The sequence below is a fragment of the Anser cygnoides genome, chromosome 2 (genome assembly GCF_040182565.1).
Source record: "Anser cygnoides isolate HZ-2024a breed goose chromosome 2, Taihu_goose_T2T_genome, whole genome shotgun sequence".
NCBI lineage: Eukaryota > Metazoa > Chordata > Aves > Anseriformes > Anatidae > Anser > Anser cygnoides.
The window spans coordinates 104,029,937-104,043,796 of NC_089874.1; the positions used below are offsets into that span (position 1 = coordinate 104,029,937).

The window sequence follows — 13,860 nt, forward strand, 5'->3', positions numbered from 1 at the left end:
ATATTTTTCTTTCCACTGCAGATTTTGCGAAACATCACTCATCTGTAAACTTGTATATGCATATGTAGTATGACAAAAAAAATAATACTTCAAGGTAGAGAGATACTTTGTCTTTTTGCCCCTTCATTTGCAACTACAATTTGAGAACAGCTAGCCACTGATGTTATTAAAGATTTAAATGTAAGAAACACATCCTGTGTAGCTGGTTTAAAGGCCACAGTGCCCCACAGAATCCAGGAACCAGACCTCTTCAGCTCACAGAATCCTTTCTTCTCCTATGCAAAATATGTAGTTTGGTTTCTGAAGCTTCCAATTTCCTGTTGGTGTTTTCAGCAATGCATCTATTTCCTGAGACAATCTAAATGTCCATTAATATTTTTTATCCGTTTGAAGAGATAAATTTGTAATACAAATAAAATAAGAGTCAGTCTTCAACTTTTTTTTTTTTTTCCTATTTATATTTCAGACTCAGGATCAGATGGACTACTGACAATCTAGGAGTATGTTGTGAATCCAGTTTATGGCTTGTCCAGGAAAATGTTAAAATGTTAATTGTTCAGTTAACTTGTAGGTAAGGACTGCTCTTAGAAAATGTGAAGTTTTTTTAAAAGAAGCTCATTGAGTTATAAAACATTATTGGTCCTCAAAGCTTATGCTGTTGTGACGTTGTAAGTCCTTGAGGAAATTGTCTGAATATTGCAGTAATTGAAAAGAAAACACTACATAAATGAAAAGACTTTGAAAGCAAGGTCATAAGATTTTGTTGTTGTTAAATGTGTATCACTTGGAAGGCTAAGCCCAGGTTTCTAAAAAAAAGATTTTGCATATAATATTTTCCTACTTTTCTAAAGAACTTTGTTTTGTGGGTAAGGCATCTAATGAATTTGAAGAAGAGAACTTCTTCATAACATAACAAACTAGAACTTTCCTGTTTTGAGGAGGAATATATTACGTAGAACAACTGTTCTTACCTACAGCTGTAAATATGATTTGTTGGACAGGAAAATTAGGGAGTTGCTTATAAAAATGAAAAATCATGAGGATAAAAAAGAAAAACCACTTTCACACTGAATCTCAGATCTGTTCCCTTCCAAGGGCAGGCCTTCCAGAAGAAGAAAATAAATAAAGTTCTTGAATCTTTAGTGAAACTTTTTCTAGATAATGAGAACACAAAAATTACATGAACTTAAGAAATTGTGGAAAGTAATCTTTATAATTTTCTTAATTGCTTAACAAAGGCACATTATTATTAACATAGTTATATAAATATATTACCTTTTATTGTTTCCTAAGAGTAAATATAAGCTTTAATTCAGGTAGTACATGTTTTTGAATTAAAAATTGTCATAGAGTACATTTTTTCTATCACTTCATTGTTAAATCAATATATTCTGCTTATTGACAAGGTAGAGTAGAAAAAATACAACCACAACAATGGATAATTACAGATCTAGCAAGGAACTGGCACAATGCAAAACACAAAATGTTGTATTATTCTAAAACTTCTATTTTCATACATACAGATAAACGTACACGTTTTGGTTTACAGACAGGTTGTTGCATTGTGGTAGGAGTCTTAAACACATCTAATACTAATTTCTACTCAATCTCGTGCAGGCTATTACCTAAAATATATATTTTTATTGTCAGCTTTAGTTCAAACTACATTTGTTTATTCATTTGAGAATTTTAGCCTGTTGATTCAAACTTCAAATCAATCATTATATTGTTCCAATTTTAAGCAGCTCTGCAAAACTGTGGCCTGCTGAGGTGCAAAGATGCTTGCAATTGTCTGGAGAAAAATCTGTAAAAATGTAAGAGTGTAGCTTGTTTTGATACTTTTCAGTATGAGTCACAAATACTGAGGATTCTTACACCTTTAACAAAAGTTTTCAAGCTGCATAATCATGATTCCCAAATACTAACTTATGACGTGTTATCACAAGTAAATTCTCAGATCTTAAGACATTACTTTTATATAACTAATCACAGAATTATAAACTCTAATTTATAGGAACTGTCTTATCTTCTCCCAGAGTTCTTGCTCCTCAAATAGTAGGTAGATGTTGAACTGCAGTGTCAGAACATGGAGAAATTATGTTGATTTTGAGTAAATAACACAGAAGTGTGTTGCTTGTTCTTTTGAAGCCTGAAGATCCCTGCTTCATCATTTATTACAGTATTCATGCGTATTTCTGGAGATTCAATAGTAATGGGAAATTTTATTTGAGGTGGATTTTGATATGAATTCAGTCTCTGATGCAATTGCATCAACATCTCAAAGTTGGTGTTAGAATGTGAAAGCAAAAAGCTCATGATGTTTTTCATGTTTCAGAAGTAAAAACTTCCTGTGAGAACGTGGTGTGCAGAGACTGCATAAAACCATGTGTGCTGAAGTCATTGATTCCAGTATTCTTTGAGATGGACCACACAGCTTTCCTTATTGTCGTTCTTCAGCTCTGTGGAAGTAAGATCCTTCTACTCTTATCTTTTATAGTTTTATACTTTTTCCTTGTCCTTGTCCTTGTCCTTGTCCTTGTCCTTGTCCTTTTCCTTTTCCTTTTCCTTTCCTTTCCTTTCCCTTTCCCTTTCCCCTCTTCCTCTTCCTCTTCCTCTTCCTCTTCCTCTTCTTCCTCTTTTCTTTTTCTTTTTCTTTTTCTTTTTCTTTTTCTTTTTCTTTTTCTTTTTCTTTTTTCTTTTTTTCTTTTTCTTTTTCTTTTTCTTTTTCTTTTTCTTTTTCTTTTTCTTTTTCTTTTTCTTTTTCTTTTTCTTTTTCTTTTTCTTTTTCTTTTTCTTTTTCTTTTTCTTTTTCTTTTTCTTTTTCTTTTTCTTTCTTTTTCTTTTTCTTTTTCCTTTTCCTTTTCCTTTTCCTTTTCCTTTTCCTTTTCCTTTTCCTTTTCCTTTTCCTTTTCCTTTTCCTTTTCCTTTTCCTTTTCCTTTTCCTTTTCCTTTTCCTTTTCCTTTTCCTTTTCCTTTTCCTTTTCCTTTTCCTTTTCCTTTTCCTTTTCCTTTTCCTTTTCCTTTCCCTTTCCCTTTCCCTTTCCCTTTCCCTTTCCCTTTCCCTTTCCCTTTCCCTTTCCCTTTCCCTTTCCCCTTTTTCTTTTCTTTTCTTTTCTTTTCTTTTCTTTTCTTTTCTTTTCTTTTCTTTTCTTTTCTTTTCTTTTCTTTTCTTTTCTTTTTCTTTTCTTTTCTTTTCTTTTCTTTTCTTTTCTTTTTCTTTTCTTTTCTTTTCTTTTCTTTTCTTTTCTTTTCTTTTCTTTTCTTTTCTTTTCTTTTCTTTTCTCTTCTTTTCTCTTCTTTTCTCTTCTTTTCTCTTCTTTTCTCTTCTTTTCTCTTCTTTTCTTTTCTTTTCTTTCTTTTCTTTTCTTTTCTTTTCTTTTCTTTTCTTTTCTTTTCTTTTCTTTTCTTTTCTTTTCTTTTCTTTTCTTTTCTTTTCTTTTCTTTTCTTTTCTTTTCTTTTCTTTTCTTTTCTTTTCTTTTCTTTTTTTCTTTTCTTTTCTTTTCTTTTCTTTTCTTTTCTTTTCTTTTCTTTTCTTTTCTTTTCTTTTCTTTTCTTTTCTTTTCTTTTCTTTTCTCTTTTCTCTTTTCTCTTTTCTCTTTTCTCTTTTCTCTTTTTTTCTTTCAACATCATGACAGATATGATCATAATTAACAAATGTGTTATTGTGTGGTTTGGGCAAATGTTAACCGTTCAATAATTTTCACAAAATTATACTTTCTGGGGTTAGACTTTATTTTTAGTGAGCATTTTTTTTCAGAGTTTTGCTTTTGGCATTGTCAAAGTAATTTCTGAGTTTTACTATAATATCAATTTTCCACAATGTTAATAGTGAAACTAAACATCTGTGCATGTTTTAGCCCATGCAGAAAGAAGGTTTGTGGATTCAACTGTAAAGCTTTCTGAGAAGATGAAACTGGAATGCATATATCCAAAAAAAGCTGTGATAATCCAGACATCCTGGATGAAACATAATGTAACTTATAAAGAAAATATAGCTGTCTTGCATGCAAACTATGGCATACATATTGAAGACAAATACAAAGGAAGAATATATTTTGAAAATGCTTCCAGGGAAGACAAGTCCTTATCTTTCATCAAGAGCACTTTGGAAGATGTTGGTCTTTATTTTTGCTCCATTGCATCTTACCCAGATGGAACTTGGGAAAAGGTAATAGAAATTATTCAGCCAGGTAAGAATCTCTCTCTCTCTCTCCCTCTCTCTCTCTCTTCTTATTTTAATTTCTGTTATATGCAAAACAGAAATCTATGCCAATTTAGGGCATATCTGGTGCTGTATTTTTCTTTTCAATTATTCTTCACATAGAAATGGAGTAACTTAGGGGAAAATGACATGTCAGAAAAGAATTAAATTACTTTGACAAAAGGTCATTTTAGGAGAAGTGGGAAGTAGGGAGTGGAACTTGAGGAGCCAGACAGATGTTAGAGCAGCCATGTGTTACATGCCAGACTTCAGGTACTAATGGTCATTGCAACAGTAATATTTTCATTGTAACAGGGTTCTCTTAGCATTTCAATCAGCTACAGGATCTCTTCAGAGGATGAAATTACACCTTATAATGACTCATGGAGGGTAATGTATTTTTAACATTATGTTCCACAGTGAGGGTACCCCTTGTCTCAAAACTAGGGTTGGTTTTTTCTAGTAGCTCCTCTCTGGTTGTTTTTTTCAGGGAAAAAAATAAATAATAATAAACATTTAGGAATGGTGTGGCAACAAAAGAAAGGGAAGTAGGGAAGATTAAATGAAGAAAAATGACCTTTTCTTCAAAAGGAGAGTGTTCAAAGGTGGAAAAGGGAAGAAGGAAAGAAAAGATCCGCTTATGCCCATGTACTTTCTGTGCAGCTGCCCATGTACTTTCCAAAGGCTCTCTAATTACCTGACCACTCATCCTATTTGATTTCCTTTCTAATTCTATGAGTAACGGTAGAAAGAACCCCCTTTTCAAGTATTTTTCCATGCATGCCTGTTCAGTATTAGCCACTTTACAACTCTGATGTAAGGTACAAAGATTCCCTGATGATAAGAGCTGAACTGTAATCATTAAGTCCTTAGAAAATCATTACACACAAATGATAGAACACTCTTCAGAAAGCAACTGATTTTGGTTATTGGTTTATTGATTTGGTACAGTGAAAGTAGAAAGAGTCTGTATCTCTTTCCCATCCTCCAGAGTAAAAATAGATTTCATTCAATATTTTATTGTGTTTCACAGCTGGGAAAGAATGAGTTGAAAGAGAAATTTAGTTCCTACCATTTGAAAGATGAGAAGATTAAAAATAAGAATTCTCCTTGCCTGATCCCTCTGTGTCTTTCTTTCAACTTTATTTTCCCTGCACTTGTATTATTTCATTGTTATAATGAAGTGGTGGACCTGGCTCTTGTAGTAGAAATCTAATTTTAAAAATTTTGAGGCTAGATTGTTCCTGCCTTCAACATTGAGGACTTCTGAAACTTGATTTTAGCCAATAGTTTTGGTGATGGAATGGGAATCCAGATCTGTCTTCCTACATATGATAGCTTTCTATCTGTAAAAATGGCCACGTATCAAAGCAGAAACTAAGCCACACACAAATTATTGGCCTCACATCAAAAAAAAAAAAAAAATTCTACCTCTTCTGAATTACATAATTACATAAGGTAACTGAAATGATTTTCCCTGTTATAGCCCACTTAGCATACCCACATAATTCAATCATTCACATGTAGAGGAAATGTGCATCTTGTTAAAGTTTTAAGCAGGGTCCCTCAGTACAGGCTTGCGATCCAGGTCAGAGCTCCTTAACTGTGTTTCCTTTGGTAACATCTCTGAATGTTTGCTTCACTCTGGTGACTTTTTGTTACATAAAGGAATAACATTATTGAAGTAATATCTCCAAATTTCTGTGCCTGTGGCAGTTCATTTAGTGCACAATATTAGTGCAACTCTGGGCATTAGATATATATACTTTTTAGTTGCTTTAATAAGCCAAGATCTGGAGATCCAGATTGTTATTTACTAAAAGGAATAGGCAAACTAGATCTCTTATGAGGCTCTGTTCAACCCTGAGTTCTGGCAGTGCTGAGCCTTTCTTCATGCTGGATTGATTTACTACCGAATCCTAAAAGTTAAATGCAGTAGAAGTCTGAAAGCTCTTTTTTTTTTTTTTTTTTTTTTTTTTTTCTGGTCAAAGCAGTACTGACCTCAGCTGTTTTTTTTTCTGAATGTATAGGCTAGCATTAATCTCAAAGGATTCAAGAAACAAGGCAGTGAGTTTCCTGTGGGATATTACCCTTCAGTCTAGCACTTCAATTTGGTAATCCACTTACGGATTTCAGCACACTGAAAATGAAACAAAAAGTGGATCTGTTATCAGTTACATTTTTTTTTTTTTTAAATGATAATGCAGGATACAGTATTTGGTATGTAAGATTTCTCTCCTGGGTTAAGCACTTTAAAATACAAAGCTGACCTCCCCTTTCTCAAGTATGTCTATTTAATCCTGATACAGAGAAAGAAAATAACGTTGAATAGAAATTAATCCTTTTCCATTTAAAGGATCAAGGTTTCTAAGAACAGGAACAATCAATCCTGTTCAGTTCCTGATGGATGTGCATAAACAAGATCTTTACATTCACTGATCAAAAGAGAATGAAGAGTATCACCAGAGAAGAAGAAATATTGCAACTATACTGCAAATTAAATATGTTATTAAAAACAGAGCTTGGAGATTTTTTTTTTTTTTTAATGTAGTGGTTATAGTGAAGTGTTATTACTCAGACTTTATCTACATTTTACTTACTCATTCAACAGTAATAAATATCTTAAATTCATTGGATGAGATTTTGTTTTGGCTTAATCAACAGTAAACTTCAATTTCACTTCCATACAGCCAGTATTTTAGCTTGCTGCTGACACTAGAAGTATAATTTTTCTTCTCTGTCTTCCAGTCGGTAAAATTAGGGCATTGCTGTTCATCTTTAAAGTTTTTGTATTCTCCACCAGAGAATTTAAGAGACTGTTGAGAAATCTAAGTGTTTGTCTCATACATGCACTGGACATAAATGTTTTGTTGGATGAATGTACACTATTAAATAGTTAAGGTCCTGGTAAATGAGGTGTTTTTTTAAGGAATTTTATATTTTCTGGTATACAGAAATCTGGCCAACGTATTAGAAAAATCTTTTTATAGGTGGTTAGAACTGCTTTTGAATTTCACTGTTCTCTCTGGTTAGGATTTATAATTTATTGATTCCCAATAAACATTATTTTTCAGAAAAACACTAATTTGCCTGCACTACCCCAGATAAATGAACAGCTCACTGTAAAATCTATTTCTTCTGTTTACAACACTTAATCAACAAACCTTTTAATAGACTAAATTTATTTATTTATTTAGGGAATTGCATGATGCCTAGTGTTTTGTAATTTATTGTTTTAGTTTTAAAGATCCATTGGCTAAGCTAAAGTTGTTGCTGCCTTTAAAAGGATGCAACTTTTAAATTTCAAAATTCAACATTTCAACATTCACAGCAAAATTTAAGCTTCCTTTGGTACATTAGCACAGATGAATTAAACTGATATTATTAAGGTTTTTATGTCAATCAAAACTGAAGTTTAGTTTAGAATTTTTGTTCTACCTGGGCATTGAGAAGTTTCAGGATTTGTCTATACTGACTGTGGGGGACACAGATTTTCCTGCCTATCTTAAATAGGTAAGTATGCCAATGTTCTATTTGCGGCACAGATCTCAATGAAAATTGGCAACAGAATATAAACATAGAATATATGATCGAATTTCCACTGAGTGGAAATAAATGGAAATAATTACAAACGGCATTATAGTCATGATGGAGTTTCTTAACTAGATTAAAGTATGAAGTAAAATGTTCTGCACATGGTAATCATATCTGCTGTCAGTTATGTAAATTTGGATAAAGTATATTGGATTAACTTTTGCTGGCTTGTGAAAAAATGAATGCTTCTGCACTCAAACAGTTCAAAGTTGCTCTAGCGCTTCATTACTGTTAGTTAACAGAGGTCATGAGTCTGATTCTGCTTTCCCATATTCCTTGTATACAATTTTTAAAAATTGTGAATAGAAAGTGAGTAAAATCGGCATGATTCTGATTTGTCAACATTTTTCATTTGCATAGTAGGAAGGATCAAGTACTAATGCTCAATGAATAAATATGTCAGTATCTATTACAGTACTATCTCTAGATCCATCCACACAGAAATGTTAATAGGCCCCTGACACATAAGACCAATCAGATAGAAAAGTTTGGGGATCACGACTTGCTTTTAAAGAAAGAAGTTTAGCATTTGAAAAACTTTAAGCAAGTCTCTTTTTATGATTATTTTGACATCTCTACTTCTTTCTCTTTAGCTTAAAGGTGTTTTTATAAATCAAAATTCCATAATTGTTACAATTTCTCATATAATTAAAGATGCTATTAAGTGAATTAAAGGGCACAACAGTTTAGCATTGTGAGAAAGTTAACAAGAGAGAAACTCTTATTTAGGACTCTGTTCTTGGATTACTCTCTGGACACAGAACACCAGTTCATCCCACTGTGAAGCTAGTGAACTAGCTTCATTTTCAATCAGGGAAAAAAAATGAAAAGTGAGAAAAGTTTAATTTTTTGATTGGGAATGACTGAGTTGTCACAAGGACCTGAAATCCTAGGACACAGAGGAGGTTATAGTTCTCATTACAGAGGTCTTTTCCCAGTGCACTATCCTCATTGTATCACTGACAGATGGAAGACCCTAAAATTGGTGATAAATCACCACTTAGATCAATTTTTTGATATAATTGTTGTAGTAAGTGATTTATTATTATTATTGTTGTTGTTGATGATGATGTTATTATTGTTATTATTATTACTAGATGTCATTTCAAAGCAGTCCTGGAACTATTTTAGGTGATAAAATAAAAATGTTAGGACATATTTTTTTCTTTCTGCCTTAAATTTTGGCTAAGATTTCCTATGACATTCATGAAATACATGAGAAAGAACTCTCCCTGGCTGCACAATGTTGTTTTTGCTTTCTTTGTTGTTAGTTACTCAGAGATACAGACAGAAAAGCAATAATAGTTAGGGCATAACAACTTCACATATTATATAGGTACAGGATATTTTTACAAATAAATGCAATGCTGAAATTCTGTAACATAATTGCACAGAACTTGAGAGTACATTCTGCCACTACTACACATGAATATATTGGCTAAGAATAGTCTAGTTATCCCACAGGAAGATATTTGCCAGCTGTGTGAATATAGCGCTTCTTTTATCCTGTAGTGTAAGCATACATCCAATGGTTTTCAGAACAGAATTCAAGAGCTTTTTTCTCTTAATATTCCTATATTTTTATGAGTCACGCCACTCCTACACTAAACAAATGTAACCCATACTTTCAGAGATAACTCCTTCTACAATTTTTAAAAAGGTGTAAAGATTGTGTAGGAATGGTCATTAAACACAATATTTCACCTTAATGAACAGTTTAAGGGCAATCCGTAGTTCTTTATATATAGCTCTTAGACATATATGGCTGAAGACTGATTTTAAGTACCATATATAATGTGAGGAATAGACAGTGAAGTCACTACTAATGGAAGAAACATTAGAGTTGAAGACATACAGGGATTGCTGAGTACCAAAATGACGTTATTTCATATGTTTACTGCCCAGAAGAGAAAGCATTTAAGCTGATGATTTTGTAATTTTACTTGTAGATAAAAGAAAGTTAAGGGAGTGGTGTACACTACTAATCCATTGGTCAGGTGTGTAAAGAGTTACATGTTTGACTGTGATCTCCGAAGGCCATGTTAAATACCACAATGCTCAGTTGGCAAGCTGACCAAAATTAAAATAAATAAAACAAAACAAAACAAAACAAAACAAAACAAAATAAAATAAAATAAAATAAAATAAAATAAAATAAAATAAAATAAAATAAAATAATTGCCAGTCTTGTGCCTAACTGTAGGAAAGAGGCAGCAGGAATTCTGAAATCTTTCTTTTCTTTTTTTTTTCCTTTTCCTTTTCCTTTTCCTTTTCCTTTTCCTTTTCCTTTTCCTTTTCCTTTTCCTTTTCCTTTTCCTTTTCCTTTTCCTTTTCCTTTTCCTTTTCCTTTTCCTTTTCCTTTTCCTTTTCCTTTTCCTTTTCCTTTTCCTTTTCCGTTTCCTTCTTTCCTTTCCTTCTTTCCTTTTCCCCCTTTTTTCCCATTTCCCTTCCCTTCCCTTCCCTTCCCTTCCCTTCCCTTCCCTTCCCTTCCCTTCCCTTCCCTTCCCTTCCCTTCCCCCTTCCCCCTTCCCCCTTCCCCCTTCCCCCTTTCTTGTTCTTTTGATGATAAAACTTTGCTGTTTTCAGAGAAAGGAGACATTCCCAATTCCAATCTCTGTCACTTTGGAATTAATAATTGGATAGTTTTAATTTACAAAAGGATTGAAGGAGGAGTTGTCAAAATTCCATCTTTGTATTATATCTTTTGTCTTTTCCTGGTTTGTCCAAATATTTCCTCATCTACAGACACCTGGGACATTGATCTATTTGTTTAGGTGATCCTTTGGCAGACCTGTCTTCAGTCCTTTGGTTCTTCTCTCTTCAGTTCATCAGTACAACAGTTACACATCTATGAAGGGATTTTTTAAAGTTTTATGAAAGTATCAATTCACAGAAAATGATTTTGAGGAATTATTCTGGCCTCTTATATTATTTATTCAACAGAAATGAAGGTCTGCTCCTATCATCCTGTCTTGCATATCTGCCTTTAAGTTCTTCGTTATGTCTGTTCTTTTTCAGCTATTCTTGTCCCCATGGAGCATTATCATGAAGATATATAAACAGGAAATGTTAAGACAATATCAATAGATAATTGTTTGGTTCAAACACATTATTTCCTTAGTATTTTCACATCAAGATCTTAAGAATTCTAAAAAGCTGAAGTGTATTTGTGTCTTGTTCCCAACCTAAATTAGCAATAATTTACATTTAAAACATCGTCCAGGTACAATATTTTGTTGAACCTATTGGGTTAAATATAGGCTTGCTACTTAAAACTTTTTTCCTACTGCACTCCAAAATCCGTGATGTTTGTTGAAGGCCCATAATATGCCATTACTACTTGGTTATAGTTTTGGACCATCATTGCCAATGATGTTAATCTTGCCCTTTTCTGTATTACAATTGTGAAAGTACGAGATTTTTTTTTTTTAATTTTTTATTTTTTTTGGATGCAGCTCAGTGCAATACTATCCACATTACCAAAACACTGTATTGATTACACTTACATGACTACAAACTATCCTCTGATTCATTCTGCCTTGAGAAATATTAATAAGTACACCTAGCTTTGTGTGATTTATACATCCTTCAGAGCCACATGGCCTTGTTAGTACTTCGTCCTCTAGGTACCATTGCATCAAAATGTAACAATCCCTGGACTGAAGGTATTTAAGTTTCCATTGATTGTGTAACCATTATTTATTATTTATATTGTGCATTTTAAAGTTAACAGAGATCATAGAATATACTGAGTTGGAAGGGACCCAAAAGGTTCTTTGAGTTAAACTCCTGGCTCCACACAGGAGCACCTGAAAATTAAACCATGTGTCTGAGAGCATTGTTGAAATGCTTCTTGAACACTGACAGGCTTGATATCATGACCATTTTCCTGAAGAACCTGTTTTATTGCCCAGCCACACTCTCAGTGAAGAACCTTTTCCTAATATCCAATCTAAACTTCACCTGACGCAGCTTCGTACTATTCCCTAGTGTCCTATCTCTTGTCACCAGAGCTTGTCATGTCAGCTTGTCACTCTTTTCCAAGCTGAACAAACCAAGTGACCTCAGCTGCTTCTCATAAGCCATGCTCTCTAGACCCTTCACCATCTCTGTTGCCTTCCTTTGGACAAATTTTAATAGTTTTACATGCTTATATTTTGGTGCCCGAAACTGCACATAATACTCAAGGTGAGGCTGTACCAGTGCACAGTAGGGCAGGACAATCACTTCTTTCAACTGGTTAGCTATACTGTAGTTAATGTACCCCAGGATACAGTTGGCCCTTTGGGTGTCAGAAGACATTGTTGAATCATACTGAGTCAACCGAAATCCCTATATCCTCCTCTACAGGGCTGCACTCTGGCCACTTTTTCCCCAACCTATATGAACACCCAGGACTACATCACCCCAGGTGCAGAATCCAGCACTTATTACATTTCATATGGTTGGTGAATGCCCAGATCTAAATCTATCAATAGCTCTCTGTAGGGCCTCTACCCTGATCTATCTATGACAATCTGATATTTTTCCACTCGTATGCACTATGTCTATGCTACACATCTAGATAGAAAGTCAAAAGTCTTCATCAGAAAAAAAGTGATATATAAAATGAAAATTGATATATAAAATGAAAGCTACCATACAACTGTCAGACCAATGTTGTATGTTAATTTACAAAAAGAGTGGATATACTTAAAATTACCTGGAATGTTTCTGTTCTGTGTTTATTTTCCTTTCAAATCTGTTGAATCTGAACAAGAATTTCTGAATATTTTGAATCTTAAGTTTGTTTTCTCATTAGCTTTATTTCAGTTAGTTGATAAAATATTACTAGTTTGACTTAAAAAGTGATGATATTCTTTAATGGGAAATATTCTTTTGATATTCCTAACTTTTACATCTTGTAATGTTAATTATGCATAGTTGCATGATTGTTTTTATTGTTAAACTGTTTGAAATTATTTTTTTTCTTAAATTTATGAGTAAATTTTTGTTTCAGTTAGTTACTGGCAATGGATCATTTGCTCAGGGGATGTGTTTTGCTAGTAACTTTGAATAAGAATGGAAGTTCATTAATAGGGTGTTTAAATGCCAGATGTACCATGAAGTACTCCCATACTTTAAATATAGTGATCAACCTCTTCTGTGACAGCAGAGACAGCTTTTCTATTCTTAGCTAGTGTGGTGATATCCATGCCACTCAGCACTTACTTCTATATTAATGGTCTTCTGCCTGCCAAAAGCAGTACGTTATATAGATTTTTTTTCAAGTCCCTATTCACCTGAAATAGCTTGCTTTCTATTTATCTCTGTCTCAATTTAGATTGTGATTCATAGGTCTACAGTGAAAAATTATCATCCCTTTAAAGCAGATGGAAACAAGAACTAATCCTGAGGGATCTTCATTCCTCAGCTCTTAGACTCTGAGATCCCCAGACCAAGAACTATGTTTGTATTTTACACAGTGTCAACCACATTGTCAGCACTTAATTAAAAAGAAAGAGGATGGAGCCAAGGGAAGCTGCGTTTTCCACACCTCTGCTGTGGTTATTGACATGTTAAATACTGCTTTTCTTTGTTTTTATCTTCTCTGAAGAACTAAGGGCTGGATGCCCCTTCAGTAAAAAAGGCTAGAAAAAACAAACAAACAAACAAACAAACCAAACCAACAACAACAAAACACACACACACACACAAAAACACTTCTTTGGAGTAGAGTGGAAGGAAAAGCTTCCCTTCCAAAGGAAAAGCTTTGATCAAAAGGAATTACAGAACAGTGGAAAATTCAGGCTGGAAGAGACATTGCACATTCACCTCATCCATCTCTGTATTCTGAGGAAGAATATCTGAATAATCTCTAACCAATTCCCATACTGGAAATTTATGCATAATATTCTTGCATAGTCATTCTAGTGCTTAACCAGTCTTGCAGTGAGATTTTTTTTCCCCATTACATCTAACCTAGATATCTCTTGTTTAATATTGAGCTCATTCATTGTAGTCCTTCCCTTTGAAAACTAAAAGGAAGGCTCTCTTATTGTCAGAATTCAGTCATCTCTTCGTA

General features: G+C 33.4%; 1 protein-coding gene across 1 annotated transcript in view; it reads left to right on the forward strand.

Moving 5' to 3' along the window:
- Window positions 1-2,221: 2,221 nt before the first annotated feature.
- Window positions 2,222-13,860, forward strand: part of CD226 (CD226 molecule) — a 30,191-nt gene continuing 18,552 nt past the window's right edge. The window contains exons 1-2 of the mRNA XM_048080886.2: window positions 2,222-2,467; window positions 3,859-4,191. Coding sequence (XP_047936843.2) covers window positions 2,422-2,467; window positions 3,859-4,191 — 379 coding nt within the window. The 5' untranslated portion in view covers window positions 2,222-2,421. The remainder of the gene's footprint in view (window positions 2,468-3,858; window positions 4,192-13,860) is intronic.